At 40.6% G+C, this 17,457-nt stretch overlaps 1 protein-coding gene across 2 annotated transcripts in view; it reads left to right on the top strand.

Annotated features, from left to right (window-relative positions):
- VPS41 (VPS41 subunit of HOPS complex) overlaps positions 1-17,457 on the top strand; it is a 203,150-nt gene that overhangs the window by 37,615 nt on the left and 148,078 nt on the right. For both annotated transcript variants that reach the window (XM_022593034.2, XM_022593037.2), the window contains 2 exons: positions 2,128-2,235; positions 9,866-9,943. In XM_022593034.2, coding sequence (XP_022448742.1) covers positions 2,128-2,235; positions 9,866-9,943 — 186 coding nt within the window. The remainder of the gene's footprint in view (positions 1-2,127; positions 2,236-9,865; positions 9,944-17,457) is intronic.

Raw genomic sequence — 17,457 nt, 5'->3', positions numbered from 1 at the left:
CCTGGGGACCAGGAGTCCCAAATGAGAGCCTGTGGCATTCACCAGGATCTCATTTCCCGATGGCTCCTGAACTCTAATTCTTCTCTTCCCAGCATATCAAGGCAGTGAGTTTGCATTTTTGATGCTTTCTGTTTAGCTTTTTTGTCTCATACCTTATGTAGCTTTGGAAATTTGCAGTTGTCCTTTGGGGAAAAGTGGCTGTGTAACAAACTCACTTCTTTGCCTCTGTCTTCCACTGGGGTCTTAGCCCATTAGGTCTCCAGTCCCCACAAGTACCAGAACGTTTGCTGTTTTCCATCCTCCCAGGACTGGCCATCTTTCTAGGCAGAGATTCTCAGCCTCTGGTTGATAAATGCCTCCATGAAGAATGGCTGTAGAATGCCAGCTCACCTCTCCATGGTTTGTCCACCATCTTGGAATCCTGACCCTTCTAGTTCAGGTTGCCTCAGCAGCCCTTTAATTGATGCCTTATAGTGATGTTTCTCTATAGTTCATTAAGCTTTCCTGGTTATTCTAAGTGAGAACATTGATGTGCCTCAAACTACCCAAATGTTAGCAGGAAGGTGAGGACTACACAATTATTTTGGAAGGAAATATCAATGATTAGATTATTTTTGTGAACTTCTCTTTTGGCCAGCTTTATCCAATCATAGGTGTTGGTATATGCATATTTTCTTGTTTCTCATTACATACTGATGAAGTAAAATGGAATATTTTTCTGAATGATTGTAGTAATTTTTATAACTATCCTTGATTTATTAATTCATAGCCATTATAGTCGACATAGATTCCTAACTTTATTTTATAACTCTGAGGATTAAAGATGTCTTATGATGCTGTATCAACAGTGAAATTGAACATATAAAGTTAGTGATAGGGCTTCCCTGGTGGCGCAGTGGTTGAGAGTCCGCCTGCCGATGTAGGGGACGCGGGTTCGTGCCCCGGTCCGGGAATGATCCCACATGCCGCGGAGCGGCTGGGCCCGTGAGCCATGGCTGCTGAGCCTGCACGTCTGGAGCCTGTGCTCCGCAATGGGAGAGGCCACAACAGTGAGAGGCCCACGTACCGCAAAAAAAAAAAAAAAAAAAAAAAAAAAAAAAAAAAAAAAAAAAAAAAAAAAAAAAAGTTAGTGATAATATTGAATACATATAAAATGATTGAGTCAACAGTGAATATTCTAACATAACAATGAGAGTCAACAGTGAATATTCTAACATAAACTAAATAATGACTCTTCATGGTTTAGCAGTTATTTAAAATAAATATTAAAATATTTTTTCTGAAGAGTAATATATAGTTTGTTTTATATAAAATTTCTAATTTTCTCTCACTTTGACTTAATTTTTATAATTATATTTTTCTGGGCTTCCCTGGTGGCGCAGTGGTTGAGAGTCCACCTGCCGATGCAGGGGACACGGGTTCGTGCCCCGGTCTGGGAAGATCCCACATGCCGCGGAGCGGCTAGGCCCGTGAGCTATGGCTGCTGAGCCTGCGCGTCCGGAGCCTGTGCTCTGCAACGGGAGAGGCCACAGCAGTGAGAGGCCCGCATACCGCAAAATAAATAAATAAAATAAATATTAAAATATTTTTTCTGAAGAGTAATATATAGTTTTATATAAAATTTCTAATTTTCTTTCACTTTGACTTAAGTTTTATAATTATATTTTTCTAATTAGCATGAGATATTCTCAAATCTGACAAAAGTACTTGTAATCTTGAAATGCAAAATTCATGTCTTTTAGAGGTTTATTATATTCCTGTCTCACTGCTGTGTTTTATGTCCATTAGGGCACACTGACAACCATTTTGCCCATACGCTATTTATTGACTTTGTTTGCGTAGTCAGACAGACAGTATTGTATTTAATATGCTAAAGTTGACTTTTGTCAGCAGTGAGTATATATAGTCCTCTTTCCAGCTTTTGAATTTATTCTGCCATTGAAGTTGTAGCAGTTGATAGACCAGTTGGAAAAATGAAACATGAGGATCTTAACCTTTAGCTGTAGTTGGGTTGCTGACAGTCATTAAGGGAACCATCTCTGGTTCCCCCTTACAATGTGTGTTTTGAGTCTTTGAGTCTTTCAGATAAGTCCTTGAGGGCTGTCATTTTCTCTGCTCTCTGTGCAGGAAGAAGAGAGTGAAGAGGAGCCCAAACTGAAGTATGAAAGGCTCTCCAATGGGGTAACTGAAATCCTTCAGAAGGATGCCGCTAGCTGCATGACAGTCCACGACAAGGTAAGGTGGCCCATGTAGAGGATTCTGCTGTGAGTTGTTTCTGTGGTAAGTTTGTTGATACTTTGGAGTCTGGGTGCTTTGCATGTTTTTTTGTTTGTTTGTTTTTTGTTTTTTTACAGTAATCGTGTCTCCTTTCCATTCTTCCTCTCTCCTTTCTCACCAACAAAAAAACAAAACAACAACCAGAGATATTATATAAATGTACTTGTACACACACACACCAGCCACTGCAAGGGTATATCAAGTAGGATTCAGACGATGATGGATGTGAAAGGTTTGTAGCAAGTGGCTCTGGGAAACCCTAGCGCTTAATTCCTCAGCTCTTAAGTAGTGGAGTAGGAAAGTGTTAAGATGAGAAGTATTGTGGAGCTCATTGCTTTCGTGAAAGTAGAAGAGATTCCATTGGAGGCCTTAGGAATCAGCAGCAAGACCCCAGATGATTACTTATCTATTATATGAATGAATGAATAGATGCCACATCTGGGTCTTTGCTATAACAAAGCCCCCTCCACCAACTTTCTGAATCCAGGCTAAGTACTATACAGGATGCTTAGCCCATTCTTAGACCAAAACAATCTGGGTCATAATTGGAATATCAGAGGCCAGGGAGTTTCACCCATTGCTCTGTCTTCCCTATCTGCCCTGTGAGTGAGTTTCACCCATTGCTTGTCTTCCCTATCAGCCCTGTGAGTGAGCCTTGGTACCTCCACAAAAGGCAGACCCCCAGTTCTGATCCATCTCCTGGCTTTATCCCTTTGTTACCAGCAGTATTGTCCCATCCTCCTCCTTACCTCCACCCAGTTCCCCTTTACTACCAATTTCATTCCATTGTAAACAGATTCCTGCACTTGCTCAGCACGGCAGTAGTATATGTGCTGTCTGTTTTGTTTTTCCAGAAACCCCCTCCTTCGGCCCCGTTTCATCTCTCTACCCTTAAGGCCACACTCTAGAGGGTGTCCATCCCTGGGACTTGAGGATCTTTTGGGCAACGCTCTCTTATCCTTTGTTCCTTGAAGCTATTGTGTTCATCTTCCCACTAACCCTGTTTTGTGACTGTGTGGAGCCCTGATCTCTAATCCATTCTTTCTCTTTCTTTCTGTCAAGTGGTCAACTATCCTAAGTTAACTTTACGAGCAGATTCAATTCTCTAATGGCCCTGACCCTCATGTGCCCCCCGTCTACACTCTCAGCTCCGAGTCAGTGCTCAGATGACCAAAGCCGCCCGCCACGTGCCGGTACACGTTGCGTGCCGAGGTGCACATGCCACTGAAAGGGCTGATATTTATTTGTCCTTCGTCAGCTCCTCCAGTCCCCAATCCGCCTCTTCAGCCACAATCCCTTCACTCTCAGAGGATGATGTCATTTCCATTTAATTAAGAAAATGGAAACTACCAAGCATGATCAGCGTCAATTCCTGACCCCTTTCCCAGCTCATCTGAATCCACACCCATCCTTCCCCACAGGAGCTGTTCTTCCCCCTGCTCTAGGACCTTTTTGTCCACTTCTTTACTTCCCCTCCCCTCATTTCCTCCCTTCTCTCCTAGCGATCAGTCTATGTCATGGAGCAGACATAACTCTAGCCCCACGTGACTACTGATCTAATTTCTGATTCTATGAATGAACCTTTTTTGCATGTTTCATGTACATGGAATCATACATTGTTTGGTCTCTTGTGTCTGGCTTCTTACAGTTACTATCATGTTTTTGAGGTTCACTTGTGACGGAGCACGTATCAACACTTCATTCCTCCTTATTGCTGGATAATATTCCACTGTATGGACAGAACACACTTTGTCCATTCACCAATTTGTGGAAATTTCGATGCTTTTGACACTGTGGATCTCACCTTTCTTAAAACTTCCTTATCATGACACCATTTTCTTATGACTTTCTTGATCACTTCTGTTATTCCCTTCTGGTTTTCTTTCAGTTTCTTTCACCTCTACTTTTCCCTTACATGTTGGTTTTCCCAAGATTTGGTCCATTGGCCACATGTCTTCTAAATGTGTACTTTTCTTTTTTTTAAAAATTTATTTGGCCGCGTTGGGTCTTCGTTGCTGCACACGGGCTTTCTCTAGTTGTGGCGAGTGGGGGCTACTCTTCGTTGCAGTGCGTGGGCTTCTCATTGCGGTGGCTTCTCTTGTTGCCGAGCAAGCGGGCTTCAGTAGTTGTGGCTTGCGGGCTCTAGAGCGCAGACTCAGTAGTTGTGGCGTACGGGCTTAGCTGCTCCACGGCATGTGGGATCTTCCTGGACCAGGGCTCGAACTCGTGTCCCTTGCATTGGCAGGCGGATTCTTAACCACTGCGCCACTGTACTCTTCTTGATATTTAAATTTCTTGATTTCTGTGGCCACCTCCACCCTGACCCTTCCAAGAATAGCGTGCTTATTTATCCAGGTGCCTCCTACACAGCTCTACCTTTGGTTTTGTTTTTACCTGAGACTCACCATGTCCATAATGAGCTCATCTTCTTTTCCCTTCCTTCCCTTGCCTCTGTAGTTTTTGGGTTCTCTGCCCCATTTGGTGGCATCACCTAAAGCCAAAGCTGACTCCTTCTCTCCTTCTGCCCAGTCATTCCCTAAGTCCTGGTGGTTCTCTCACCACCCCTGCCCTAGCCAAGGCCCTCATCTTCTCCTGGCTGTACTTGTGTGCCTCTCGTTTTTCTACCCAGATCTGATTTTCATCATCCAGTAAATAAAAGTGTGAGCTCCTTCATGTGGTGTTTAAGGTCCTCTGAGATCTTGCCTCCTTGTGTGATTGGCCCCATATCTGACCACTTTCTGCCACAAGTGCGATGGTCTGGCAGCAACTCCTGACTCTTCTTACTCACAACATCTCTTCTGCCTGGATTCTACCCCCATGTCACCTGCTTGAGTCTACTCCCATGCTGAGTCAAAGATCTTTTAGTACAGGCATTCATCATTTCTCCCTGGAACTAATGAACACACCGTGGACCAATCTATTTTCTTTCAGATTTGATTTCATCCTAGTCCATTTTTAACACTTCTTTCTACACTTCTACACTTCTAATCTTCCAGGAATTCAGATCTGATCATGTACTCCCCCTTCCTAGAATTCTGTATTGGCTTCCTGGTGTCTTCATGATTTGGACACACTCCCCCACCCCCACCCCCCCAAACACACACTCACTTTGTTACCTTTCATCTCTCCATAAATATTCCCCGGTGGTGCAGTGGTTAAGAATCCGCCTGCCAATGCAGGGGACACAGGTTCGAGCCCTAGTTCGGGAAGATCCCACACGCTGCGGAGCAACTAAGCCCGTGCACCACAGCTACTGAGCCTGCGCTCTAGAGCCTGCGAGCCACAACTACTGAAGCCCGCATGCCTAGAGCCCGTGCTCCTCAACAAGAGAAGCCACCGCAATGAGACGCCTGCGAGCTGCAACCAAGAGTAGCCCCCGCTCGCTGCAACTAGAGAAAGCCCGCGCGCAGCAACAAAGACCCAATGCAGCCAAAATTAAATAAATAGATAAATAAATAAATAAAACCCTTCAATGGCTCTCATTACACGCAAGATGAAGTCTGAAAAGTTTAAAAAAAAAAGAAATTCAGAAGTCTCCTGTTAACCAACCTTGCCAATCTCATTGCCTGTCTCCTGCCCTGGATGCTTCCACCATATAAAACTATTTGTGATTTTTTTGCCTTTGTCCTGCTTTTTATGTGACTACATGCCTTTGTGCAAGTTGTATCCACGCTGTCTAAAATGGTCTTTACCACAAGCCTGCCCCATCTGCCTCAGTGTCTGCTGTCTAACACTCCTCCTTCAAAGTTGACCCTTGAGCAACATGGATTAGAACTGCACGGGGTCCACGTATACATGGATTTTTTCAGTAGTAAATACTACACGGTCCCTGGTTGGTTGAATCTGTGGCTGTAGAACCACTGATCTGGAGGAACCGTGGATCTAGAGGGCCAGCTATAAGTTATATGTACATTTGCAACTGCAGGAAGGGTGGGTGCCCCTAACCGACCCCAGGTTGTTCAAAGGCCAACTATCTACTATGGAAAAAAATCTGTGTCTAAGTGGACCCTCCCAGTTCAAACCTGTGTTGTTCACGAGTCAATTTTACTTACTTTTAAAGCATACTCTAAAAATTTAATCTTAATCAGTTTTTTATTTCTGTCTCTGTCTCATTTTACCATCATCCTTTTAAGTCATACGTGCTTATCGTCTAGGCATATCATAGGTGCTTTGTGTGTGTGTGTGTGTGTGTGTGTGTGTGTGTGTTGAATAAACCACCAAATTGATGAAAAGGAGAACAAAGTTTGCCTCCCCAGAGGTCAAACTTTATTAACACCATACTTAATCCAACTTGGCCAAGGAGCCTGACGGTGGGAACTGTAGTCAGACCAAGTTTGAGAACACGCACTCTTGATCTGAGGCTCGTGTTTCTATCTACCAGGCTTCTGATCCAGTTGAGAGTATTTTAGCTCTTAATTCTGGCCCTAGCTCTGCCACTCATTGACTGTCTCCAGGGAAGTCACATCAACTCCCAGAACTTATTTCCTTATGTGTAATTGAAGGCATCCACGCTCTAATGCTTTCTTTGAATGCTATAAAGTGCTAGGTGAAACATAGATATTACTGTACAGCTGAACACATTTGAAATGTGCTACTTCTTGTTTCTTTCGTGGTGTCCAAAAGACTGCTTATTGCTTCTTCTACCTGTTTACTTACAAAAAGTCCAACTGTTCAAAGGAAAAGCAGTTATGCTAGTGGATGGTTCAGAAGGATTCAATGCCCAAATGATAGTTTATAAAATGAGTCAAGTTTCTGTATTTAAACAGGAAAGGGACTGATTAAATTATGTTTATTCTTTGCCCATGCTGGATTTTAAGTGCTCTCAGGTTAAAAGAAAAAAAATTCAATAGTTACAAAAGCACAGAGCTTTTCATGTCTGGCAGGAGGGTCATATTTAAAGGATTTATATTTATGTTTGTGATTTGTGGCCAATTCTGCATTTTTTCCCTTGTATTTTAAGTAGTCGAAAGCAACTTAAAAACTTTCATTTCATTAGCAAATGAAAGTATGACTCATTAATAATTTTGGTAGTTAAATTTTTAAGAACTATATGATTGCCTTATCAAACTTGATTGTTTTAAGAGCACATAAAGTTATTTCTAAAAGGGAGCAACAATAATTGATCTAATCCAAATGATGAAATGTTTTCCTAAACAAAAGGTAGCTTGTTATAAAAACCACTGCATTTTTTTTTCAAAGATGTTCTAAAGTAATTATAGTTTTAGGTTGAAATCATACAATCAAAATAATTATTTTATGTTTCCTTTCTGTCTTAAGTGTTAAATGAATTAAACTAGTAATTTTGAAAAGAAAAAAGGAACGAATTAATATTTGGGGTAAAGTACTCTGTATAGAACCTTTAAAACTTTGATAAAATATAATTGGAAGTTCAAGAATGGCCTTCACAGAGATATCAGAGAATGACCCAGTATTAAAGCATTGGCCCTCTTGGTTTTCTTTCTTTCTTTTTTTTTGACTTTTGGCCGCGCCATGCAGCATGTGGGATCTTAGTTTCCCGACCGGGGATCGAACCTGTGCCCCCTTCATTGGCAGCGTGGAGCCTTAACCACTGGACCGCCGGGAAAGTCCCTCCCTTAGTTTTCTAACAAAGTAAATACAGTGTTTATGAGGAGAGTCAATACTGTCGAGTACTTGGGTGTAGTGAGCTTTTAAAACCCATTCATTCTTTTACCATAGGTGGCCTCAGAATGGAGTATTGTTTGTAGCTAGTATTATGTGGTATTTTTGTATTCAGATATTGTCAGAGTGTCACTGTGGAGAAGAAATTACACCCCTCTGAGTCCTCTGTTTCTAATTAGAATGTTCTTTTGCTTTGGAGGAAACAGCCCTGTTTGGTTTAAATATTCAGACTCATTCCCCCCCCCCCCGCAAAATTACCTCTTCCCCTGCCCTTTCCAGGGCCCCGACATCCTGTTTTCAGCAGCCTTGTTGTCTGCCCTGGATGAGTAATCGGCCTGGCACCTTGTGCATTCAGGCAGCCCTGTGCAGTGGAATCGTCACACCTAGTTATGTCTGCACACCTGATGTTTTATTAACCAGTATTGATTTTTTTTACCCGGGGGACTTTTTTTTCTTCCTGAAAAAAAGGCAACCTTGCAGGAGTGAAAGGCATTGCAGGGACTGAATTTCTAATGAACCCCCTTCTTTTCTTTTTTGTGACGCCTCTTTAATGTAGCTTTATATTTTAAGCGCCTGATCTGAAATTTCATTTTCAGTAATTCCATTCTGAGAAATCCTTTTAAATCTTGACTTTCTGTAAGGTTAATTTTTTCAAGATTGTGCTGCTTGACTGAAAAGCTTAGTAGTGCCTATAAATTTAAGCATTTCGTTCTAGGTTGCGATGAAGCATGTTCACATGCAACAAAATACAGAGAATTTGGAACTCTCTGAGTACTGCTTAGAGAGATAAAAGGGAAGATAAATCTCATGTCCTATTTCAGGTAGTCCTAAAGTTTCTTCTCATTTCTTTAGGGTTAGTTCAAACAATTAAAGAAACAGTGGGAGTTATGAACTAGTTTTATGTCATAAAATGAATATAAAGCTCAACAGTTATTTCTGTGACAGAAAAGGACTTTTTTCTTTTTTGCACTCAAAAATAAACATTGACACTTAATATCACACGTTTACTTTTAGAGAGGCATTCTCACGATGACAGTATAAGTACATCTGAGCTTTTGCATCTCAGTGTGGCATGGATTTTCCTTCCTAAATAAGATTACTTTGTTGTTTGTGTGTGTGTGTGTGTGTGTGTGTGTATGTATGTGTATGTGTATGTTGAACTTAAGTGATAGCACAGATTTACGCAGTTGCCGTAAATTAAGGGGAGTTTACAAATCATTCCCTTCAGACGCTGAGTTCAACCGTGGGTTGGTCATACGTTCACAGCTGAATTTTAATTTGCTGCCTCAGTCCATCAGGGCATTGTGTACAGGCCGCATGCACACCATTAGTTGTCAGTAGATGAGGGTCCTCGTGAGTCATTCTGACAGCTAGCTTGCATGATCCCAAGAAAGAAGGCCCTGTTCTGTGATTTCCTCCAAGCTGGAAACAAGCCTTCTCAAAGGAATGTGCGCCTTCCGAGGCATCGCAGATCACTTACACATTAAGTGTCTTGACTTTGCATATGGTTTTATTACTAATTATGTATGAATGGTCCATTAAGAAACTGACCCCTGAGGCTTCCCTGGTGGCCCGGTGGCTGAGAATCTGCCTGCTAATGCAGGGGACACGGGTTCAAGCCCTGGTCTGGGAGGATCCCACATGCCGCGGAGCAACTAAGCCCGTGTGCCACAACTACTGCTACTGCGCGTCTGGAGCCCCTGCTCTACAACAGGAGGGGCCACGATAGCGAGAAGCCCGCGCACCGCGATGAAGAGTGGCCCCCGCTTGCCGCAACTAGAGAAAGCCCTCGCACAGAAACGAAGACCCCACACAGCAAAAATAAATAAATTAATTAATAAACTCCTACCCCCCAACATCTTGTTTAAAAAAAAACAACGCATATGCCCTTTAAAAAAAAAAAAAAGACAAAGAAACTGACCCCTGTACCCCTCTGTTCTTCTTACAGTTCTTGGCACTGGGCACACATTATGGCAAGGTTTATTTACTGGATGTCCAGGGGAACATCACTCAGAAGTTTGATATAGTAAGTATCCAGTATAAAATAATGTGCGAGCTAAATTTCATGCTGAAATCCGTGCTTTGAAATATTTGTTTTAGCCATTTGTTTTTAGAGCATAAAGGATCTTTATCGATGAAATCGGAGTGCTAAGAGTTCAACTCTGAACTTTGTAACCTGTGCTAAAAAGTTTTAAAGGTGAACTTACAAAGAAAGAGGTCTGTATTTATACATAATCTATTTTCACTGCATATCTGCTATATAAACTCCTTTTAAAAATTTATTTTTATGAATCTGTTTAATTGCAGTTCTTTAGTTAATTATAGTCATCCATTTGGCTTTAAATGAAGCATTTAAAATACTCCTATGTGTATTTGTTTTAAACTGTAACAGTGTAGAATGTCTAGATGAATTGTTAATCAAAAAAAAAGATTGCTTTTATTGGTGATTAATGGTGCTAATTTACATACTCTGGGGGTTTGTGGAATCCTTAAAGTGTGAACCCCCTCATTTGATGACTAATGTCGATTGTAAGTACATGCCCCATAATCTTCTCCAGATGCCAAATGTAATTGAAAATTGATTGATCACCTTGCTGTTTCAGTTTATCTCTTCTAAATATATAAAGCTAATATTTTATGTGAATGTTCTGCGAGTTGGACTCTTAGGGGATTATATTGACTAAAAGAGAAGAGCCAGGCTTTTTATTTCTTTAATTGTGATTTGGAATCACCAAGGATGAAGGAAGTGTTGAATCTGAAGCTTGATTTTGGTGTTTAAGATGGGCCGAGAAAGTATCAAGTGTCCGTGGTTGTGTGAATGTGACCCTTTGGGATGAAAAAGGTGGTCATTTTGGAGAACATATTCCTTTTTCTGAAGAAAGCGTCAGCGCTTGTTGAAAGATCCATCATAAGGTATTGGTGTAGTTTACAAAGGACACCACAGTTTCTGAAGCTGATACGTTATCTATTAAAGGTACCAGGTTGCTTTGTTTTGCTTAAAAGAAACGGAACCACAGGTGATGACAGTATCCCTGGAATCTTTGGAATGGTCCTGGAAGGGAATTGTGTGCTCTAACCACTGATCCATCAGGCAGATATTTTTGCCTGACAGAAAAATAGTTTTGTGACAGAAAAATATTTGGGTGGGTTCTTGTTTGGCTTCGGCATCCCTTTCAGACAAGAGGATACTTTTGAACCTCTGTCTTCTCCCTCCTGGACACTGGCCACCCATTTTGATGATTTAATAAACATTTGGGCTTCCCATTACCATGCATTAAAATGGGAGCTGGTGCTAGGCAGAGCTCTTTTTTATGGTGTCACCCATATCTCCTCACCTTGAAAAAAGAGCTTGCCTGCATGGTCTCTTAAATTTACGGCTCCAGTTTAATGATTCTGTTCAACTCTGCTTCTCAGTAAGTCTTTTTAATCTTATATAGAAATTACTCGATTGCTGAGGTTCACAGGACAAACACTGCTGGTTCCATGGCCAAAAGAGAAACCAGGAGAAATACTGTACGAGTTGATTCGTGTCTTTCTTTACCCATTCATTCATGCGGTCCTTGTGTCTATTCAGTATAAGCCTTCAGCTTTATCTTTTCTGATGTCAGTTTTATGTCAGGTATATCCTGCGTCCTTTTCCAGGTAATTCCTGGTTCTTTATTTTCAGTCCTGCCTTTATGACGTCTTTGAAAATTAAGTTCTTTATAGCTTTGCACTTATTTTTGGGCAGGAGAGGAAGATGGTTTGGTGCTCTGTTTGTTTGTTTACCTCACACAAGAATTTAATAGTCTGCTGTGGAGAAGTTTTTCATGAGGCCTTGGGTCTTCATGACCATTACCTTATGAGGTATATGACTTCCAGGTGACAGATTTCAGGATGTCATTATCTTTTGAGAGGAGCCTTAATCTTCAGCTTCTCATCTCAGATGAGTTTTTTCCTTTATTTTTTTAATTTTCCTGTTTCTGGTGATGTGGCTGCTTTTGGGGGCTCCGTATCAGTGCTCTTAAAAAAGGATTTTTTCAATTCTAAAAACACTTATGGCTTGAATTTGCAGATTTTCTTTGGATGTAATGATTGCCACATTCAATCAGGAACTGTTTTCTTCATTAGAAATGCAGCGAGAGTGAAACAAGTATTAAAAAAAAAGACTAGTGAATTAACACCTCTGACTTTAGTCTTTACTTCTAGGTGAAACTAATTTAAATGAATTAAAATTAGATAACATAATAATACCTTATACTTGCATAACATTAAAAAAAAATTCTCTCAAGAAACGTCTCCTCAACCCATTCACTGCATTTATAGCTTTTGAATGCAGTAGTAAAGTCACGAAGCAGTAGTTCAAAATTCTCACCTATCAATAGGGTTTTGTTTGGCAGAGGGTGGAGACATAGAGGAATCTTTATTTTTAAAAGGTTTCCCAGATGATTCTGCTATTTGTGTTGGAACGGAATCATTACATTAAAGGCTGTGTAACTTTAAGTGTGTATGATACAAAAGAAGAAATAACTAAACAAATCATTCTGCATGTTGAAGAAAGTGATTCGTTTTTCCATTAATATTTCAGGAGAAATACTGTTTAGCGCACTCTACAAAAGCTAAGCATATGCCTTCCTAATGACCCAGAAGTTCAAAGTATACATCAAGAGAATGGAATACAGTGCATATGTCCCCAAAAAATATATGTGTAGAAGAGTGTTAATAGTAGCTTGATTTGTAATAACTCCAAACTGGAAACAACCCAAATGTTCATCAGTAGTAGAATGGATAAGCAAATGATGGTATATTCTTAGCAATTAAAAAGAACAAACTATTGCTACCTGCAACAAACATGGATGAATTTCACGGTCTTAATGTTCAGCCAAAGAAGCCAGACACAAATATGTACATGTTGTATGATTCCTTTTATATGATGGTTAAGAGAAGGCAAAATCATACTGTGCTGATAGAGGTCAGATAATGAGTTGACCTGGGAGAGAGCACAGGAAGGATCTTCTGAAGTGTTGATAATAGTCCCTATCTTGGTGGTTTCCCAGGAATATACATATGTAAAAATCACTGAGCTGCACATTTGAGATTTGTGCCCTTTATTCTATACGAGTTATACCTCAATAACATGCACACACACGTACAGAAATACCTATACACGTGTATGTCTCTTTGACCTTGAGCAGTGTTCAAATTATCCTTTGTTGAAGCAGCCCTTTACTCTACTTACTTCTAAATCCCAGAACATTTCCTAGGTTGGTATCTTGTTCAGAGATCTTGATATAAATGAATCATGCCGCTAAGATTATTCTGACAGCTGTGTATTCTTCTATAATTACATAAAAAGTTTGATAGAGAGGATTCTGTGCTACCCAACCATTCATGACTGTTCTTTTGTGGATCAAAAGCAAAAACCACTAGGGTGATGATTTATTTTGCGTGTTGATATTCAGATTTCAGTCCATCTGAAAGGATATTCAGAATATATGTTAATTAACATGCTTTAGCCACACGTGTGTTTTTTAAAGATTTTTTTCCCCTAGGTGTAACTTTATGTTAATTCAGATTTAATTGATAAAGTTCAATTTTACTGAAATCACAGAATAAAATTAAAATAGGTCTAGCTTCTCAGGTAAAGGGGCTCAAGTTGCTAAGAAAATTGCCTTCTTGAATATAGATCAAGCCATATTCTCCTGAATAATGGGTGTCTCAATTGCTTACACAGTATGTAACATATGACTTCAAAATCCTTAGAGGATCTCAAATTCCTTTTAAATTCCCACATGGCATCTATGCCCATATGATGTCATTAATCATAGTAGTTACTTTCTCTTTAATAGCCTCCACTTTCCTTAAGCATATTAATTTATGGCTTACTAATTAAGAGTACTTATTGTACTTTGAAGCAGTGAGCAAATTATTTTGGAGCATTATTCCATATGTTTTAAATCTTTATTAAGTGCGCTAGAGGGAGAGCAAAGAAGTCCACTGACCAAATAAATCTCTGCTCTTTACCTTTATGTGTTTTCTTTCTTTGCTAGAAATAGGAAATGAAAAGGTTTGGCTGTCATCATGCCATGGCAGAAGACATTAGGTAAATACTTACAAAATAGATCGTTCCAAAAAAGAAAGGAATAGGAAAACAAAATAGAACAGGGGCTTATTAGGCATTTTATATTAAGATAAATATGGAATTTAAAAAATTAATCTCTTAAAGAAGAGGTGGTTTCAGGATTCTCCTTGAACTCCAGATAGTAGCGTCTTTTGCTATGTCTATTTTTTTTTAATTTGGCTGTGCCGCATGGCTTGCAGGATCTTAGCTCCCACTGGACCGCCAGGGAATTCCCATCTTTTGCTATTTCTATTGCTGTTTTTGATTTGGGATTAGACTAACACACTCTTTTACTTACTGCTGATCCTTGGTACTTCTTATGGTCGTGTGGTATTAAAAACCCAGATTTCTGTGAAAACTAGCTCACACTACGGTATTTTAACACCCTCTTAAGAGTTCTTTTTATTTCTGCTTATCTTCCCCACTCATCAGTTCAATCCCTGTGTCTTTGAGAACCCTGGACAGCTCCTCACAACTTCCCAGATCAAGTCCTAATCTGTGGCTAAGACCCTTGTCGTATGGCCGAAACCTACGTTTCCAATCTTAGTTTTAGTTTCTTCCCTCTCCAGTCATTCTGATCCACTCACCGTCTTCTGGTTATTGACTTGGACATGCTTGTTCCAGCCTTTTAATCACACATTCCAAGGATGCCCTTCTTCCATTAAGTCCTGTTCTTTCTGCGATGTGCTTGTACTGAAGTGACCTCTCCTTTGAACTCCTGAATTATTGCTATTTTCACTTGCAGTGTTAATCTGTCATAGTGTCAGTTCCAGCTTCATGTTCATATTCAAGGTTTTGGAGGGGAGGGGCCATGTCTCCTACTGTACCGCTCCCCTCTTTCTCTCCCTCTCTCTTGTCTCTGTGGCTGTTTGGTACCCAGTGAGCGTATCAGCTGATAATATCTTCTTGAAACATACTCATGGAACTGGTTCTTTTTCTGTCATTACTTAACCTCTCAGGAGGGCATCTGGGAGTCAGATCTCTGCTCTCCTGTGTATTATTCAACCCTCACACCCCACTGGATTTATAATTAAAAATGTTTGTATTGAGATCAGAACCTTAACTCTTACTTATGGAAAGTAAGCCTTTTATTCAGTGATACTTGGCGAGTTTTTAAGATATACTCAGACTTTTCCTAGTTCCTATGGAGAATCAATAAAGTCAAGAGAATGCAGAAGCTGAGGAGACTTCGGAGATCATTGTAGATACAAAAGGTGCCGAGTCAGGAAACTGGAGGGAAACTGAGCTTGAGCTGCTTTGGTTCTCTATTCCCTGCCCGCTTGCTGTTCTACTCGCCTCTTCCAGCTCATTCCAGGCCTTCCTCGCATATCTTTTTCAACCCTGAGGTTGAAAAAGATGTTTTTGTGACTGGATCCTGCCTGGGAGTGACCATGGTCTCATTTCTCCCCCTGGGCTTTGGGACTCAGCCATCTTTCGGATTTGCATTCCCGGCCTTTTGTGTGCTCTCTTTGTCTTAGAGGAATTTATCTCTAATATAAATCAGCTCCTCTTTTCTCTTTCCTTGGTATTGATATATAAATGTTGATTATAGGATCACCCATCTTTATTTTTATGTTTCAGCAGAAGAAAAGCTTATCTTCTCTCTCTTGGCCAGTGTAATCCTGAAAACTGAGGGTTCCTTTGAGCTTCTCAGATTGCATCTTTAATATTCACGAATACCTCTTTTATCCTTCCCATGGTTTAAGCATCTCCTTCTCCCTGGCACCTCCACTTCTGGAAAATACGGTACTTTTGCCGAGGTTATTTGCATCTGTGTCGAGGTCATTCCGTCCAGAGAATGTGTGTTCCTGAGGGCGGTTTCTCTCATTTCTCTCTGCATCCTTGGTGCTCAACATCAAAGCTGATGAATAGCGAGAAGTTGATGGAACTTGGCTGAACCAATAGTTCTAATCTGTAAAGTTCCATGTATCTGGACTACCTTCCAGATAATCAGGGTTTTACACCTTCCTTTCCTCCATCAGGGTAACTGTGTGTACATTATGGGGAATCCTGTGGGCATGACCATCTCTTCGAGAGTAAATACAGATCCCAGGCATTCATTATTACCCTGAAGAGCCCAGCTCTTTGGGGCTCATTCATAATGTAGCCAGAATAGTGTAGGGTGACTATTCATTAAAAGAACCCTTGGAGCAGATCTAAAAATGTAAGCTATCTACCTGTGATCAAAGAAACCCTGCTCTACTATTGGTCGCAGGGTACTTGTTTATCGACCTGAAGCACATCCCATCCGTATGTGCAATTCCAGGTGTGGCATCATTACTTGGGAAGCAGGGCATGTATCTTTTGATATTATCCAAGTGGTACATTGTTGGCTCAAATGTGGCAGTGTCTGTACTACCTGTCTAAGACTGACTGACAGGTCTCAGCTTCTTATGTGTTTAAAGAATCTGTTTTCTATATTTGGACTCAGTATCTTGAGTGATAAGTATGTCCAATGAGGTGAGAATTACTTAAATGGAAATCAAACTTCTGAGAAATGATGCCAAGGAAAGTCCTGTTTCCCATTTTCTGCATTTTTTTTCATAAAGAGTCTCCAGTGTGTGGATTAAGTGTTTATCGGTAGGTTGATAACTTTGGTAGCATCTCTGTGCAGAGGTGAGTAAGGAAACAGGTTCAGCTTTAAGAATGCTTCTCTCATTGAAAATAAAGTGTCGTGCTTACAGAATGTTGTCATATCTGATCTTTAAGTGGTAACTGCATTTGGGCAAATATCTCTTAAATAGCTAAAATTTTAAATATTTCTTCACCAAATTACCCTGGTGCTCTACCCATTTCATAGTCAGGGTTGAAGTAATTGTAACTTTTTTGGAACTTGACTCTGAGCTGGGTGGTAGTAGACTGGAGCCTAATTGTCAGAAAGCCTGTGGACTCTATTCTGTGGTAAAGGAGAGCCTCATGCTGGGGCTTCTTTGGGGATCAAGCGCTTATGACAAAGTCAGAACAGTAAAAGGATCGTCAACAGTGTGGAGACTCGGAGGAGGAGTGATGAAGTTTGCAAGCGGGAGAAAGTGAAATTTGAGGTGAATCTTGAAGGATGAATGAGCATTTTTCGACTGTTGGAGTGGGTTTGGGCCAGGTGATGGATGGTTCCTGTGAAATAGGGAATCACTAAGGGCAGGGAACTTTGATCACAGACTTTACATCTACACATACATTTTGTTTTTCCTCCAGTAGCTCAAGAATAAGGGAGTGGAGAGGAAAGAATGGATGGGGAGGTGCAATGAGAGAGACTTAGGCAGCAGGTTTGGCAGAAGGACTGAAGGAAAAAGAAAAGTAGTGTTTTCCTGAGGACCGACTTTGGAGTTTGGGCTGTTTAGGGAAGCAAGTGAAATGAGAACAGTGATGGGAAATCAGGTGTCATGGACTTGAAGGCAGGGGCTTTATATATGGGTGTAAGTGTCTGTATACAGTTTAATAAC

Source organism: Delphinapterus leucas, chromosome 9 (genome assembly GCF_059928025.1).
Source record: "Delphinapterus leucas isolate spDelLeu-1000000601 "Yukka" chromosome 9, BTC_Dleu_Yukka2, whole genome shotgun sequence".
NCBI classification, from domain to species: domain Eukaryota; kingdom Metazoa; phylum Chordata; class Mammalia; order Artiodactyla; family Monodontidae; genus Delphinapterus; species Delphinapterus leucas.
Note: the sequence above shows the minus strand (reverse complement) of the source record. Positions and strands in the feature narration are given on the sequence as shown.